Source organism: Diceros bicornis, chromosome 32 (genome assembly GCF_020826845.1).
Source record: "Diceros bicornis minor isolate mBicDic1 chromosome 32, mDicBic1.mat.cur, whole genome shotgun sequence".
Lineage (NCBI taxonomy): Eukaryota > Metazoa > Chordata > Mammalia > Perissodactyla > Rhinocerotidae > Diceros > Diceros bicornis.
In genome coordinates this window covers 3,277,337-3,295,057 of record NC_080771.1, presented here as the reverse complement: position 1 = coordinate 3,295,057, position 17,721 = coordinate 3,277,337, and the positions used below count along the sequence as shown (strand labels likewise).

The 17,721-nt window shown below is 55.1% G+C and overlaps 1 protein-coding gene across 1 annotated transcript in view; it reads left to right on the top strand.

Moving 5' to 3' along the window:
* The window catches only part of ZNF423 (zinc finger protein 423), a 321,581-nt gene that overhangs the window by 281,034 nt on the left and 22,826 nt on the right, over positions 1-17,721 (top strand). Inside the window, exons 6-7 of the mRNA XM_058527768.1 lie at positions 9,161-9,292; positions 10,900-11,015. Of these exons, the coding sequence (XP_058383751.1) occupies positions 9,161-9,292; positions 10,900-11,015 (248 nt within the window). The remainder of the gene's footprint in view (positions 1-9,160; positions 9,293-10,899; positions 11,016-17,721) is intronic.

Sequence of the window (17,721 nt, the reverse complement as noted above, 5' to 3'; positions counted from 1 at the left end):
CAGAGGAATCAGCCTGAGGCATGGAGGGAAAGCGCCCAGCCCAGTGTCACCCCGAGTCTGAGGTGGACCCAGGAGTATCCTCCTGGCTGCCTGGTCCTCAGCCACGTTCTCTTCTCCACTCCCAGAAGGATCTCATCTTGACACAACAAGGCAGTTGAGCTGTCCTGTCTGCTCTGATGGGAAATCTCAGGGGAGTTTACCCGGACTCATCCTCAAGCGTAACTGACCCCTAGCTAAGATCCATCTGACGTGGCTCTTGGGAGCAGTTGGTCAATGGAACCATCTGGATTCTTCTGATTTGAGTTTGGGGGGAGGAGAGAGCGAGCAAGTACTTGTAACTTAGGATAGCAGCCTCCTGGAGACCAGCCTTGGCCAGATGGCCATCTCACCATGGGAACCTGGGGTGAGTGTGGGCGGCTGAGCCAGCCAGGCCTTCCTGGGGTGTGGGACAGGCGGGAGGGCTTGCACTTTTCCCCCCTCGGCCTGTCTTCCCCCAACCCCATATCGACACCTCCCCCAGGTGTGGAGAGTGCACATCTACCCGGCATCTCTGTCCAGCCTCGTAATTGGGAACACGCCTCTGGCAGAGCAGAGTCTCGTCCGAGCTTGGAATGAAGCCAGGCAGCCTAGTGCTCAAGCCAGGCTGAAAGGACGTGGCTGAATAGCAGGCGGGAGGAGAAATCTCAGAGCCTGACTCCTTAGGTGGACTTATACTGGACGCCACGTGCCAAGAGGATCCATTGCTTCTGGCAAGAATGACGTGAGGGGCGAGGGGAGGGGAACCTTTCTACCTGCATACATCTGCCCACACGTGGACATAGCTTCATTCTGCTGACGTAGGGAATTCAGCCTCCCCCTTTCTCCTGCCAGCCCTTAGCCTCCTTTCCAATATCCACCATCGGTTTATTCTGGTGTCGGCATTGTTGCTGAAGGGGCATGTTCGTGGGTACCTGGGTAAATAAGTATAAATAGTTTTCTTTCTGATATGTGACCGGATTATTTTCCAGTTGATTTCAAGCCTTGGCCCCAAGTGGCCCACAGATCAAAAAAAGATAAGGGTCAGTTACAAGGTTGAGCTCATTCTCCGTTGCCATGGCAACTGACCTCAGGCAACCCTCCGAGGACTACACCCAGCTCCCCAGGTGATATTTTTACTGTCCACACCATCAATCCCAAGCCTTTCAAAACTCAGGCTGCCTAATTGTCAGGGCTCTGTTTTGAAGAGGCTCCGGGTCCCCTGTGGGGGCCCGGTTCAGGCTGCCAGAGCTCATTTACAAGCCTCTCTGAAACACAGGGGACCATGAGATGGGTCCCTCCTGGCCAGAGAGGCCTGGGAAGGTGCCTCCAAGAGAAGGAGGAAGGGCACAGCCCATCCTCCAGGATTAATTAGGAAAATGTGAGCCAAAAATGGGGGTGGCAGTGGGGGGCATGCCTCCTAACAATGGCTGTGTGTTGTTGAGTGATGGGAGGCACTGGGTGGCCAGAAGCACCCTGGCATTGGGGTCTGGGGCAGTGGGGACACAAAGGTGGCTTGAGGGAGTGTCAGCCACCCACCCCAGAGTCTCCAGCAGCCTCTCCAAAGACACTCCGCATCATTTGCATCCCAGTTGTGATAATAAGAAATTGTTTCCTGGTATTAGTTGATGATTTCTCAAACTTCTGTAAAGTGTGGACAAAAAGCGACTTTAGAAAACTTTCCACCTTTGTAGAGATCTGTAACATGCAATCTTGGTAAAAGCAGTGTGATGGTTACGCACACACAGCTTCACGACAGCAGGATTCCTGCAAGATCCGCATCCCCAGAAACCTTTTACAGCGCTCAGTGCTCCTCAAACTTGAAGACACCCCAAATCACTGGGGCACTTTTAAAATGCAGATTGTCCTTCTGCAGGTCTGGGAGCTCCTGAGGGTCTGCATTTCTAACCAGGTCCCAGGTGATGCCAGGGCTGCTGGTCTGGGGACGACACTCTGCCTAGCAGGGATGTAGATGCTCCAGGGCAGCAGGGCCTGGGGTGTTGGGGATCCTGACAATGAACCTGTGGTCCCACTTACACACGCCCATTCCTGCCTGGCCTCCAGGGAAGGACTCTCCCTCAGACTCTGTTTTCTCTTCTGTCAACTCCCAGCCCAAACGTCATCCCTCCCCCTTCCTCTCAGCCTCCTTGGTTAATTTCCTTGTGGTATTTAATGACAAATCAATAGATAAACAGCATGATCTGGCTGCCCAGGTATTATCTGCCCTCTTCTCTTCTGCTCAAAGGTCTCTTTTCCTTACAGAGAACACAAGAGTGAGTCCTCCATTGGCCCAAGTTTCTATATCTTCCTCCACACCTGTTTGTGGTTGGTTATTTATTGGGGCGGTGTCGGAGGGGTCCTCTCCCGGGGTCCCCCTCCTTTCTCCTCGTTTGCCTGGACCAGTGCCGGGCCCTCTGCTCCTCCTCTTCCTTACCTCCCTGTGCCCTGTGTGTGTCTGAGCCTGGCCCCCTGGACCTCAGGGGTCTTGACTAGATATTTGGAGTGGGCCGTGGGCTCAGCCCCTGGTGCCGTGGAAAGGAAGTCTGCTGAAGTTCATTGCCTGAGCTGTAACAGGGGGACTTCAAGCTCGGCGAGGCAGCCCATGCATTCCCTGCATTTCTTCCACTCGCACAAATGCTGTTGCAGGGCCAATGCCACAGGGAGGCTGGCCACGCTGTCAGGTGTGGACGCTGCCTCCTCCCCTCACCTGGGGAAAGTCCCCAGCCCTCCTGCCAACTGGAGGTGATGCTGGCACGGGAACCGCCAGGCTCAAACGTGGAAACTCGCAGGGCGGGTCTCTCTGCCCTCCTTCTCACCTGTGTTTTTGGACAATCAAGGAGCACAGGTCTCAAGTCCTTTTTTGTATTTTCTAAAGCCAGAGAGAGCTGCTTGGGGTGAACATCATGTCCCCGCCCCAGCTCTGCCACACCCCTGGTAGGGGCCCTGCCTCTGCAAGCGTCCCTTTCCTCTTCTGTCCGTCGAGGGAGATCCCCCATGCCTGCACTCCTGGAGCGGGCCATCTTGTGAGGATCCAGAGAGCCGGTTCCTGAAGGCAGGAGCGGGTTTATAAGCCACCAGTCCTGCGAGTTTGCAGGGGACCACTGGTGTATGGTAACCAGCATTTACCAGCTCCCCCACCCCATGTTCCAGGCAGTGTCCTAAGTGCTCTACAAGAGTCATCTATGTCCTATTCCCTGAGTGCCTGCTGGGTGCCATGCCCTGCTCTAGACCCTGGTGACAGCAAGGAGGAAAATAGTCCTGAGGGAGCTTGCATTACTCTTCCTGTGTGAGTGCGAGAGAGGAGGGAGAGAGAGAGAGAGGGAGGGGGAGGTGGGGGGAGAGAGTCAATTAAAAAACAGTCAACGCTGTAACATGCCAGGTGGTGGTAAGCTCTGGCAGGGAAATTAAAGATGGGTGAGGTACTAGAAAGGATGGGGTGGGCAGTTCTAGCCGGCGGTGTCTGGAGAGGCCTCTCGGAGGAGGTACATTTGAGCTGACACCTGAGTGAAGTGAGGGAAGGAGGATGAGGAGATGGTCTGGGGCAGTGAAGGCAGGTGTCCTGTGGCAGAAGGAGGCTGCCTGGCTGCCTTACAAAACCCCTGTGATGAGTCTTCCCATTTTCTAGCGGCTCAGAGAGGTTAAGTCACTCACCCAAGTACAACAGCAAGTGAGTAGGGGAGCTGAGACTCAAACCTGAGTGTTTCTGGTTCTAACTTTTGTGTCCTTAATTGCTGCTTCCTGAATGGAGGTGGCTGATTATGCCCCCTGCTGACACAGGCGGCGGTCACTGGTTCTCTCCTAGAAAGGTATATGCATCGATGATACCACTCCTGGGTCAGCTTCCCTGAGCAGGGTCCCCGCTTAGAGAAGGGCCAGGCGAGGCCCGTGGAGAAGGCAGGAGCAGGTCGGGCTCAGTGCGGTAGAGCTCAAGAACAATGCCCTGTCCACTCCCCACCACAGCCTGCTGCCCCTCCCTCCCAGGCAGCAAATTGTGGCCTCCGAGTGTGTGCCCAGGCTGCCTTTGACATCAGCGGGGCCCACCTGAGCCTCACCTTCAGGATTCTGATAATCAGCTCTCTCTCCTCCTGGCTTCCCCCAAGACCTGTATGGAAATAAGTATGTGTCTGCCAGGGATCAAATGCTTTTGGAGACAAAAGTCGGTACCGAGGACATTACAGGGAGCTATCATCTCGGCACGATGCTCCTGCACAAAGCCCCCTGCTCCTCTTTTGGGCTGACACAGTTTCAGCCTGAAAGGTTCCAGCAGGCTGACTTGGTTTTAAGTAAAAGCACATCCTATTATTTTTTTGGGAAATGAAGTGTAAAATTAACACTTATTATTCCTGAGCAGAGGGGGAAAAAGGAGGGGTGGGGGTGACTCTGGGATTTTCGTGCTTGCTGGGTTGTTCGTTTGGCAGTTTGGGGTTTTATTTATTTTTATGTTTTTAAAATCATAATAAATCAATAGATTCTCGTGCAGCCCCGACTTACTGGGACTGGGAGGCAAGATCTGGCGCAGTGAGCAGGTGAAATCTGCATGCCACTTTACAAATGAGCGGGGCTGCATAATTCGCTTGAGTTGTGTGGTCTCTCTTATGGATGCCTGTCATGTGCTATAAAAAAAAAAAAAAAGAGAGAGGAAGTGATTGTGGGTCTTAACTCACAAAATCCTCCAGCCCCCACGCAGGGGCGGCGGGGCCCGCGGACTCCCAGATAGCTTTGTCATTCTGCTCCAAGGTGTCGACGCTCTCCGTGTGATCTTATATAATTCAGGAAAGTTATTCTTGGAGGGTGCGGCTGTCTGCGGACCCTGCGACTTGAGGTGGAAGGAGAGGCTGTGGGCGCCGGGGGTGACAGCGATGGTGGCAGTGAGTGCTATCAATATCCGCCGGCTGGCTCTATTGGGTCACAGGCGCGAAGGAGTGTTCCACACTAACTAGGGCAGCCCCTCCCCGCCCTCCCGCCTCTCGGCCCTCCCCGTTTTCCTGGACGGTTTTATAGGCAGAGGTGCGCATAACGGACACCCCAGGGAGCCCTTCCAGCCCCCTCCAGTGGGGGAGGGCCTCGTCCTTCAGAAAGAAGATTTGCAAATCAGAAGGTCTGGCCTCACGTGGGGGAGATCCCAGGTCTGTGGGATCCCCTCAGGCTTTATTATTTTTCACCCCACTTGGACTTTTGGCTTGTTTTATTTTCCCTCTGCTCTCTCCTGGCTTGGACTCTCTAACACCTGGGGGAGACCGAGGCCAGGGACCAGCAGCGCAGGCATCTATGGCTCTTGATCTAATTAGCCTGAACCTCACATCACATGGGTCTGGGGCTGTGATTTGCTTAAATGGTAGCTGTTTGGGCCCTGACACCGGCTTTCTGCGCCAGGACCACCGGACTGTGCGCATATTTATGGATGTGGGTGCAGGGTGTAGTTGCGTCTACGAATCAGGGGGGACCGCTGATGAACTGCTCCGCGCTCTGAGAACGGAAAGCCGCTGTCAGACAAGATTTCTCTGATTTATAAGTGGCAGGAGCCTTCTTTGTCCTCTCGGTGTTTGTGTACCAGACTGGCACGTCTCCATCCACAGCCAAGTGGATACAGGCCCCGCTAGGCGGAGCGCAGTAAATCCTCCTTTGCCATCTCAGCCCAGGGATCTGAGAGCCTGCTCTGGCGGGGCTGGGGGAGAGCGCCCAGCCAGGGGCACCTCTACTCCATGAGTATTTCCCCAGCCCCTCCTGCTGGCCCAGGCCAGGCCTGATGCTTTGGGGGCCTGAGGAGGAGAAGACAGCGTCTGTACCCATAGCCTGGTTGCCAGGATCAGAAAGACTCATAGGATGTGGTTACATGAAGCCAGAGTCACTGTGCCCAGCCAGGGGCAGCCGTGTGTGCTGGCGTAGTCAGGGGAGGCTGCCTGGAGGTGGTGTGCTGGTGGAATACATATGGATAGGGAGGGGTTCAGAGTGCCACCCCAGCTGGCTGTGTTTCCTCAGCAAGTGGTCTAATTCTCTGAACCCATTTTTTCCTTCCTAGAAATGTTGTTTTCCCAGCAAGCAGGGTTAATTCTGAGATTCAATTTATCTTATAAACTTAAACTTAATTTTATATTATAAACTATACTAGAAACCTCTGTACAGTTGTCATTTTCACCCACCCTCTACTTTATTGAAGTGTCCACATTCTAATAGGAAGGCCACATATAAAGCTGATGTCTGTTCATTCATTCATTCATTTTCATTCATTCATTCCTTGAACCCACAGTCTGTGCCAGGCACTGAGAAGTGTTGTTTGGAGGGGGCAGGGTTGTGGTGGGGGCTCATCTGTGGCAGTCCGCCACACTGGAGGCCATTTCTAATTATGACAAGAGTCTTCCCAGGGGAAGCGGAGGATGTGCGTGGGGCTCGTGTGCGAGGCCCATGCGTGAGCGAGCTGAGCCCGCCCCTGTGTCCCCAGACTTGTCAATGAGTGCCTTTTCTGCCAGTATAAATGGAAGCTCTGCGTGCATCTCTGGCGGGTGCATGTGGCCTAGTTGCCAGGGCTCCAGGGGCACGACAAACACCCGGTAGATTCCAGCCAGTGGGCTATGTGGGGCAGGCCCACCTGCGCGTGCACATGTACTTACGCCTCTGTGGTGCGATGCCGGGGGGATGGCTGGGCCGGAGGGATGCCTGCTGTCCCTGCCAGCCGCTGCCAGGGCCTGGGGACCCAGGGGCTGGCCGCGAGCCTCAGCCCATCTGTGTTCGTGTCTCGCCACTGGCAGAGACCCTCTGCTACCTAATTCTTGCCTTTGAGGGCAAATTGGAGCACCTGGCGCCTTTGGTGAGGCTGGTTCCCCGGGGAGCCCAAGGGGGAGCCCGTGTCCTTGGATGTCCCAGATAATACTCTCACTGATACCAACGTGCCTGGCAACAAACACTTATTGAGCACTTGCTGTGTGCCAGGGGCTGGTCAAAACCCTTCTCTATTAACTCATGTATATTCTCACATCAACTGTGAGAGGAAGGCTGGGTTTTTTTGTGGGGGGGGAGGATTTGGCTTTTTTTTTAAAGACTTTATATTTTAGAGTTTACAATTGAGGGGAAGATGCAGAGTTTACCTTATACCCACGCCCCACACATGCGTAGCCTCCCCGCTGTTACCATCACTCACCAGAATGGTACATTTTCTGCAAAGATAAACCTGCAGTGACGCTTCACAGTCACCCCAAGTCCCTCGTTTGCCTTGGGGTTCACTCTCGGTGTTGCACATCCCATAAATGTGCAATTTATATATAGGGACACGTATCCATCATTATAGTATCACACAGAGCATTTTCACTGCCCTAACAGCCCTCTGTGCTCCCCCTGTTCATCACCCCCCACCCCCAGCAAGCACTGATCTTTTTACTGTCTGCATAGTTTTCTTTTCCAGAATGTCGTAAAATTGGAATCATACGGTATGTAGCCTTTTCAGATTGGCTTCTTTCAACTAGTAATGTGCGTTTAAGGTTCCTCCATGACTTTTCATGGCTTGATAGCTCAGTTCTTTTTAGCGCTGAATAATAATCCACTGTCTGGATGTGCCAGTTTATTTATCCACTCACTTACTGAGGGACATCTTGGTTGCTTCCAGGTTTTGGCAATTATGAATAAAGCTGCTGTAAACATCCATGTGCAGGTTTTTGTGTGGACATAAGTTTTCATCTCCTTTGGGTAAATACCGAGGAGCATGGTTGCTGGATCTTAGTGGTAAGAGTATGTTTAGTTTTGTGAGAAACTGCCAAATTGCCTTCCTGAGTGGCTGTACCATTTTGCATTCCCACCAGCAATGAATGAGGGTTCCTGTTGCTGCACATGCCCACCAGCATTTTGTGTTGTCAGTGTTCCGGACTCTGACCATTCTAACAGGAGTGTGGTCTAAGGAAGGCTGTTACTGAATGTTTTAGAAAAGAGGAAACTGAGGCGTAGAGAGGTTACGTAACTTACCCAAGATCGCGCAGGAAGTGGCAGAGCCAGGTTCCAACCCTGGATGATGTGACAGCCAAGCTGGAGCGATCTCCTTCCACCCCCTACTGACCACTGGGCTACACCGGCCACAGGCGCAGGCCCCTCCCATCCTCTCTCAGCCCTGTGAGGCAGGGACTCGGGTGGCCCCCGTTTACAGAGCGTGATCTGCTGCCCAAGCCACACATATGAGATGCCAGGATTTGAACTCTGCCCTGCCGATTCCGGGTGGGGTACGAAACCTCCACTCTGCGCCTCTCGACGCTAGTGTGAAGCTGTCGCTCGGGGCACGCTCTCTTCCCCGGTTGCCTTTGAGTGAAGGTTTGGGGTCACAGCAGCTCCCGGTAGGGAGGTGGAGCCGTGTTCTGATCCGGAAGCAGGACAGGGTGTCTGTCCATTGTCTGTGATACACGGGGTAGGCCATCTGTTTCCAAAAATAAAAACAGCGTTTTATTGTTTTTTGCGATATCTTCCAGTGGCTGCCCTTCCCTCTTACAGGAGAATCCCAAAGTTCTGCAGTGGCCGGCCAGGCCCTCTGCGATGGGCATCCCTGTTTCCTCGCCCACCTCACTGCCACCCTGTCCCCGGCCCCTGAGCTTCAGGCACACTGCCCTCTTGCTGCCTTCAAGCCGGCCCAGCACGGGCCCTGTCAGGGCCTTTGTCCTCACCCTCTCCCAGGGAGCTCCCCGTGTTCTCACATCGCCTCCCCAAGCTGTGTTATGTGTGACCATTTTTATTTATTGTCTGTCTTCCTCCCACGAGGGTGGGGGCAAGTGCAGTGTCTGCTCAGTTCTCCACGGAATCTCAGCTCCTGGCAGAGTACCTGGCACATAGTACATGCTTAGTAAATACTCGACTGGATATTTTTAAATCCTGGCTGGATCTCTTCTCTGTGCAGCCCCCACCCTGGGCCCCTCTCCACTGTGGCGTGGTCTCGGGTTCAAGCTGTTGCTGGAGCAGCAGGAGAAAGCACAGTAAATGACACCTTCAAGAGCCAGATATTAGGAGCCAGCTCCCTGGGGTGTGTAAGCCTTGTGGGGCTGGACCATCTGAGCCCCCACACCAGCCCCAGTTCCGGGGATTGGGTAGGGGCTGGCCTGGGGTGTCCTGGGGGCCCACGGCTCCTGCACCGAGGACGTGCTGTGCAGTCACTGACCGGCCGTGGTTCTCCTTGCAGAGGAAGGCATCAACCACGAGTGTAAGCTGTGCAACCAGATGTTCGACTCCCCGGCCAAGCTCCTCTGTCACCTCATCGAGCACAGCTTCGAGGGCATGGGCGGCACCTTCAAATGCCCCGTGTGCTTTACAGGTAAGGGGCCCTGCCGTGTGTCCAGAGCGGAGCATGTGGGAAGAAGGAAGGGACCAGGGGCCCAGCCCTTTAATCGCTGGGCCTCAGCATATGCTCCTGGCCTGACGTGGAGTTCGTGGTGGAAGCCCCGAGGGCTCCGCAGCCCCACCGCCCTGCCTCCTCCACGCAGAGCTGACCCACGCCCTCCCTGTCTGTGCTCTCTGGCCTCTCTTCTTAGGCAGGCTGGGTGGCCCTCCTCACCCCTGCACACACTGCTGCGAGTCCTTTCCCGTCCCAGCCTTGGCCCTTCACGAGCTCCGTGCTGGGCTCTCCAGCCAGCACAGCGGGGCTCTTCTTTGTACACCACCTGGCTCCCTCTTCTCCCTGGCCTGTCCCAGCCCGCGCTCCATCCGTGCTCCAGGCCGGAGGGGTCAAGGGCAGCTCTGCTGGCCAAGTCCCCAGCCCCCAGACTGGCTGCCGGCCCAGGCGAGCGGCTGTCCCAGCCTGAGGCGAGTCTCAGGGGCTCTGCTGGCCCCCCTCCTGCCGCCCAGATGGCAGCCGGTGTGTGGGGGAGCCTGGTCTGCCCCGGCCTCCCCCGACATCTGTTGTCTGCCGCGGCGGGAAGCCCACCCTGGGGAGGGCACCTGGCGGGAGGGGAGCTCGGAAGTGCTCACCTCCCAGACACGCAGCTGCCTCAGGGCCACCTCCTGTGTGCGCCCAGGGCCCAGGCCGCCTCGTGGACGCCTGCCTCCGGGAAGCCGGGGCCGCAACCTGCTCCGGGACAGGCCTGAGGAAGGGGCTCTGCTGTGGGCAACGTCCCCGTACACTCACACCCTCTGGAGTTCCCAAGAGCCTTGGGACGCCCCGTGTCTCTTCCCCCTCAGTCTCAGGAGCCCCCACCCATCTGTCACCATCACACTCTAGGGCTGTGTGGGGGCTGCACCGAGGGGCCGCTGCCAGGTCTGCCGAGCCAGGCCCCGGGGGCCCTGTGTGGGGATCTAAGGACGCCGACAGCAACCTTAACAAGAGGAGTAATTCCTATTTATTGAGCAGCTTCTTGTACCAGACACCGTGCTAAGCTCATTTAGTTCAAATCTTGGCTTTGCCAGCTGCTAGCAGAGGGACCGAGGACAAGTCCTTTAACACTCCCAGTGCCTCTGTTTTCTCTTCTGTAAGATGGGGATAACACCAGTGCCTGCCGCACAGGGCCGTGCTGTACTCAAGGAGCCCACACGGTGAAGGTATCCGGCAAACGATGGTGATGACATTCATTGGGCTAATTATGTGCCGGGCCATCTTTTAAGCATTTTGCAAGTATTAACCCATTTGATCCTCTCAGCCACCCAGTGAACTACATACTTTAATGATCTCCATTTTTCAGATAAGGTAATGAAGCTCAGAGAGGTTAAGTGACTTGTCCAATGTTGCACGGCCCGTGAGTGGCAGAGCTCGGCTTCACTGGCTTGAGCTCCCTCTAGCAGGTGCCAATGCTCCCAATAGCCCATTGTTTGGCTGACTGTGTCCATGGCTGGGTGATCCCTACTTGTGAGCGGAGTGGGGGCAGCCGCTCCGTGTGGCTGGGCTGGTGTCCCCAGAGTTTGGCCCCTGACAGCCGTGTCCGTGTCTAGTCTTTGTCCAGGCCAACAAGCTGCAGCAGCACATCTTTGCCGTGCACGGGCAGGAGGACAAGATCTACGACTGCTCGCAGTGCCCACAGAAGTTCTTCTTCCAGACCGAGCTGCAGGTGAGTGCCCTCACCCGCTGCACACACCCCAACCTTGTCCTCTTCAGGGTGCCCGTGGGCACCGAGGGTCTCGGGGGGAAGCCCAGGTGGTGGGGTCTTGTACTCAGCACCACCCCTACCAGAAAAGCAACAGGTGGCAGGACGTGGCTCGTGGGTCTGGAGCCAGTGGCTGCCCTCCTGGCTGGCGGGTGCAGGGTGTGGCCTCCGGGCCTCTGCTGGCCCAGCGTGCACAGGAGAGCCGGGCTGTAGCAGGGGTGCCTGGAGCAGGAGGCCGAAGGCTTCCATTTGTGGTGTTTCTGTGGCAAGTCCCTGCCCCTCTCGGGGATTCTGTTTCCCTACCTGTATTCCATGACGGTGTTCCACTGAGCTTTGGGTCTGTGGCTGGTGGCCCATGTGGCTTGCATGGCTGAGTCCTGGGTCTGGGGTCTCAGGGCCTCCAGCTGTGCACAGGAAAGCCAGAAAAGTGAGAGCACGGATGCTGGGCTGGGCCCCAACGCAGAGGAAGGGGTTCCTGCCAGGGGTCCCCAGGCTGATGTGGCTCAGGCAGGGCACGGGGCCTTGAGCAGCTTCCTCAGGTCCCCGTCAGGGCCTGCAGAGCTGAGACGGCCCTTGTGAAGGTTGGCTGCCCTGTGGTCCTCCCCAGGCCCCTGTAACCGCTCCCCTCGGCGTCCTGTGGGCCCCCTTCCGCTTCCTGAGGACCGAGATCTGTGTCCCGGTGAGACCGCCTTCTCACCCACTGACTTTTTCAAGAAACACTTGTGACACTGGAGAGGTCACAAGCCCACCCAGAAATACCGCACACGCACACAGAAAAATCGCAAGTGTGCTGTACACGGATGGTGGCATCACACACAAGGGAAGGTTCCACACACACAGTTCCTATACGTACACACACACAGAAACATCACTGTCAAAGTGTAACACCGCACACACACAGTAACACCACAGCCCAAATTGGAGCACCACACGGGCGTCCACAGAAATGCCGCACAGACACACCGAAATGCCATAAACCAAGAAGAACACCGTTTTCAGTTGGGGTACAGGGCAGGTTATGCTGCAGTGACAGACATCCTCTAGGTCTCTGTGTCTTCAAACAAGAAAGGTTCATTTGTTGCTTGTGTTATATATCCAGGCAGGTGGCAGGGAGGACTCTGTTCATGATACTCAGATACTCAGTGATCTGGGCCCTTGGAGGGTCCATCTCCCTTCACGTTTGCGTGGTCGCCAGGCGGGGAGAAGAGGGAGGTGGTGACTCGCCCACCAGCTCTCAAAGCTTCCCCTGGGAAGTGACACATGTTTCCTTCTCTCACGTTGTCTCAGCTAGAGCAAGTCACCCGGCCGTGCCCAGTTTCAAAGGGGGTGAGTCCTGCCCTGTGCCTGGAAGGAGAGGGGAACTGGCTTTTGTCAACAGCCCTAAGGACTGGCACACATTGGCCCACAGGTTGTGTCTCCCCACCCGGAAACACGCCCCCCCCACGTGCCCGTGCAGGGGCTGATCCCGCACTCAGGAGTCACCCCACCCCACCCACCCGCCCCGGGGACAAGGCTGAAGCCGTGGGAGCTGGGGCAGAGTCACGCAGTCGCTCGGGAAGAGCAGTGGTGCCCCTCTTCTGGGGTTGAAGGGGCACAGCCTCGCCCTGTTGCAGGGTACAGCCCCTTCTCACCGTCCCGCAGGCTGTCCCCACAGCCAGGCCCAGGCCCATCTCTCTGCATAGCTGGGGACAGCCATGGTCCGGAGGAAATGAAATCAGGCCCATGGAGGGCACCGAGGGATTCGCCATCTGGCGGTCAGGGTCCTGGTCCCCCAGGCTGGCCCCATGCCAGGGCCAGGCAGGCAGAGCCGACAGGCCTGGCCTCTGACCTTGAAGAGTGCCTGCGCCGTTTGCTGGACAGCTGTTTCTTTTCATTCTGTGGGCAGACCCTCTGAGTTTCTGAAGTCCTTGTATCACTCATGTAGCCTTCATCCCATCACAATGTGGAATGGAGTTGTGGACCCAATTATACAGGCCCAGGCTCAGGCCCAGAGAGGGGGTTCCACTTCCAAACAGCCACCAGCAAGGTAGTGACCCTTCCCAGGGCCTGCTGCTGTCTCCCCACCGATCCACAGACTGAGCTGTGCCTCTGTGCTGAGTACTGTGAGGGGATGGCTGGCTGTCCCCGCTCTCCTGTGACCAAGGGGGATTAGTGCCAGCGTCGGACTGGCAGGCCATCCAGAGGGCCTGCTTGCTCGGACACTGGCTGTGCCCCCGTCCCCCCAGCTGCAGTCTGGGCCTCTGCCTCCCACCCGCCTCACCTGCCTGGCCCAGCTGGCGCCGGGTCCCCAGACAACTGAGACTTTTTCTAGCCCATCACGGCCGGCCTCCATTAAATCCACTAGTGCGTGTAAACTACGGTTTACCTCAACTTCGGACTCACTCAGCTCTCTAGTCCTCCTGCATTGTCCCCGATGCCAGGAGAGGGCTGACCGCTCTCCTCTTATTGGCTTTAAGGTTTTCCCCAGAGAAATTTCCCAGTTCTGCCTCTTTTGAGCTTCGTGGCATCACTGAGCCGGAGGCCTCCCTCAGGATGCAGAGGTGTAGGGAGCGGCGGCTCCAAGCCAGATCTCACTTCGGCTACACCCCCTGGGGCTGCAGACTGTGCCAGACGCCAGAATGGTTCATGTGAGCTGGCGGTTTCCTGGGTCACCCCGCCAGCCTTTAAGGCAGATCCTCAAATGCCAAGAACCTCGCTAAATTATAGCTTTAATGAGTCACTATTTTCTGCAATTAATGATTTTAATTACAGACCATTTAAATGTGGAAGTGCTGTAGCAACGCCAAATCTATGCAAATAATGGCTTTCGTTAAGTAACTCGAATAGTGATTTTCTGGTTTTTTGAGAGGAGGGTTTTGCTAGGCACTGAAGTCTTCATTGTCTTTACGCTGAACTGGGGCTGGCAGGCAAGTATGTTATTTCCCTGGGGTGGCCTGTGGGAGTTTGGGTGGTACAGCAGGAGACAGGCCCGGGCCTTGCTGGGGCCTTGACTGGCTCTGTTGGCCATATGTCCTTTGAGGTCCTGTGGGAGACTCAGAGAAGCTACTGTTCGTCAGCACAAGTGGCTCTGGGCTGAGAGGTCTTAAGAAGACACGCGGCTCAGGGTTGTTCCACTGTAGGACTGGAACTCCTGCTGTGGATGTAGAGGCAGTAGAGGTGGGCTTGGACCCTGGCAAGCTTGGTCTGTGTCAGAGCGATGTGTCTGCCTCCAAAGGGAATGTTCTCTTAGGATGCATTAAGAGGAGCACAGTTGCCAGGATGAGGGAGGTACAAGTCCTGTTTGATTCTGTGTTCACCTGGCTCTGCCCAGAGACTGAGATTAATTTAGAGGATTTGGGACAAACTGGGGCACATTCATAACACGGTGATTAGGAGCCTGACAGGGAACTAAGCTTTGCTGTTCGTTTGTTCAAGGCCTGTATCTGGAGGGCCCACCAAGCACCAGGCACTACATCCAGGAACTGATGAGACAGTGGTGAACGGGACAAAGAAACACCCCTAAGTCCTGCGTTCTAGAGGGATTGAAGGTCACTGTCCAGTGGTGATGGATGACGTAAGAACATAAAACCAAGTAATAGGCCAGAGCGTGATGGGGATGAGGATGGTTACTCCTTGGTGAGTGAGGTCAGGGAGGCCTTCTCTGAGGAGGTGGCATTTGAGCTGAGACCTGGATGGTGAGAGGGAAAGAGTGTGTGGGCGAGAGCCGTGAGCGCCATGCCCCTGTGGCCAGTGGGAGCTGGCGTATTGCAGGGACCACAGAAGGCAAAGTGGGGCCGAAGCACAGTGAGTTGGGGGGGCTGGTGTGAAGGGGGCTGGCAGGTGGGGCCCAGGTCATGGCAGGGTTTGTAGGACAGTGAAGGAGTTTGGATTTTACCCCCATTGTGGTGGGAAACCAAGTAGGGAAGAGGAATGATCTGATTTACACCCTGCGTCAAAATTGAAGAAGTTCGGTTTTTGAAAGACACTGTTAAGAGAATGAAAAGTCATAGACTGGGAGAAAATATTTGCAAATCACATGTTTGATAAAGGACTTGTATCCAGAACATAGTAAAAAAAAAAAACCTCTCAAAACTCAATAATGAGGGGGAAAAATCAATCAAAAAACGAGCAAAAAATTTCAACACTTTACCAAAGATGTATGGATGCTCAACATCATTAGTCAATAGGGAAGTGCAAATGAAGATCACAACATCATGTCACTACACATCTGTTAGAACGACCAAAACAAAAACAGAAAACTCACAACACCGAGTGCTGGCGAGGGTGTGGAGGGGCAGTTGGAACTTGCATACTTCGTGGAAGGAGTGCAGAATGGTCCGGCCACATGGCTGAATAGTTTGTCATTTTCTTATAAAGTTAAACATACGCTTAACATTTGACCTTGCAATCCTACTGCGAGTGTTTACCCCAGAGAACTGAAAACACACTCACACAACAGCCTCTACGTGAATGAGGCTGGCAGCTTTATTTATAATGGCCCTGAACTGGACACCCCCTACTGTCCCTTACCTGGTGAGTGGATAGACAGATGTGGTGCATTCGTGCAGTGGACCACTAGTCAGTAATGAGAAGCAACTGCTGATACGTGCAACAGCCTGGGTGGATCGCAAATGCCAAGTGAGGGAGGCCGGACTCCAAAAGCCCCATACTGTATGGTTCTATGTACATGACATTCTGGAAAAAGGCAGAAATACTGGAATAGGAAACAGACCAGTAGTTGCCAGGGGCTGGAGTGGGGAGAAGAAATAGGGGAGACTAAGCAAGGTTTGTGTGAATGCACACACAAGCACACACTTGCACACACACCCCTGCACCCGGAGGGCTCAGGCTGTGGGATCCAGCCTGACTTGGAGGAGCTCTCAGGGGCCATTTGACCAGGAGTGGACGTGGATGGATTGCGGTGGACGTGTGGGGGCGGTTGCCCTCAAGCATTTTAGGCTCTGGGGTCGGAGGAGGGGTTCTCAACTGGCGTCCAGTGGCCCCAAGGCTTCGGGTAGTGGCAGAGACAACCGTGGGTTTTGGTCTCTTGACACTCATGGCTCAGGCTCACTCTCTGGGGTTTGCTCAGGCAAGACGGGGATTGAATTCCAGGGACACAGGGGTGGCTTTTGGGTGCCGAGAGCAGGCAGTGTCGTTGTTTGTGGCGGCCGTGGTCCCAGGAACTGTGTCCCTTTATCAAGGCAGTGACACTGCTCTGCCTCTTTCTGGCCTGTCCTATGTTCTTCTGCATCCTGACTTTCTGGGCTCTTCTGTACAAGGAGGACGGTGGCCAGCACGGCCGAGGCTCTGGTCGTTTCTGCTGAGACGGGCACACCTGGGTATTTTACCAGAGGGGAGTTAGCATGGGTACTTGGTTACACAAGCAGCCATAAGCAACACCCAGCTCACCCAGAGATAGTGACTGCAGGTAACAGCCCGCACGCAGGCAACAGGTTCTAGATCCCTGGAGGGGGAACCTGGTGGTTGAGCTCAGGTCAGCTGTCCAGCCCTGCTCCAGTGAGCTGTGCCCCAGAGTGGGGCCACACAATACAAACCAGCAGGGGAAGGAGAGCATGGGCTGGTGGACACCACAAATGTCCACATCTTCTGTTTGTCTGCAAATAGAAGAAATGGAAAGTGGTGAGGTCCCTGTCAGCAGAGGTATGCAAACAGAGCACTGGTCCGAAACGCTGCAGGGAGCAGGCAGGGAGCACAGTCTCTGTGAGAGCAGCTCTGTGTTTTAAGCCTTACTCCATCATCCAACCAGCTGTGGGCCTCAGTTTTCTTCTCTGTAAAATGGGGGTCTTAATAGTTTCCTTCCTCATAGTTGTGTGTGTAAGGCCCTTGGCACAGTGGCTGGCACATAGGAAGAGCTGGGTAGATGCTACCTGTTGTTATTTACCTTTATTATTATTATTGGTTTTTTTGGTGAGAAAGATTCGTCCTGAGCTAACATCCGTTGCCAATCTTCCTCTTTTTTTGCTTGAGAAAGATTACCCCTGAGCTAACCTCTGTGCCAATCTTCCTCTATTTTTTATGTGGGACGCTGTCACAGCATGGCTTGATGAGTGGAGTAGGTCCACGCCCAGGATCTGAACCTGGATTGCTGAAGTGGAGCACACAGAACTTTAACTGCTTGGCCACAGGGCTGGCCCCATTATTAGCATTATTTTTACTATTATTATTATTAGCGTATTATTGGCATTAGCCATTTGAGGGTCAGATGACTTTTTAAGGTCTCTCCATTAGAGGTTTGCTGTGATTTCGTGATTTCTGGCCTGAGTTTGAACAAAGTGAGACTCTGAATCCTTCCCTCTGTGGCGCCCAGCCAGGTCTCAAGGCCGTGGGCACAGGAGAGCCACATGGGGCATGGGGAGGAGCTGGGTGTGCAGGGCAGGGAGCAAGGTGGACAGGGCATGGAGTGGGCCCTGAGGCCACAACATGTTTCTGAGTGCCTGTGGCCCGGGCCTTTGCTCTGGACCCTGTTGTCTTCGGCTGTGCCTGGGCTCCGTGGAGGGTGGTATGCAGATTTGGTTGGGGGTGGGAGACGACTCTGTAAACCCCGGACCCCGAAAATGTCAGGACTGTTGGCCTAGCGTTTCCAGCCTCAGGCCTCAGCAGATGAAGGCCTGGGGCCCTATGGGCCCCTTGCCAGGGGTCAGCTTGGCATGAGGAGAGGGGACTCTGCCTA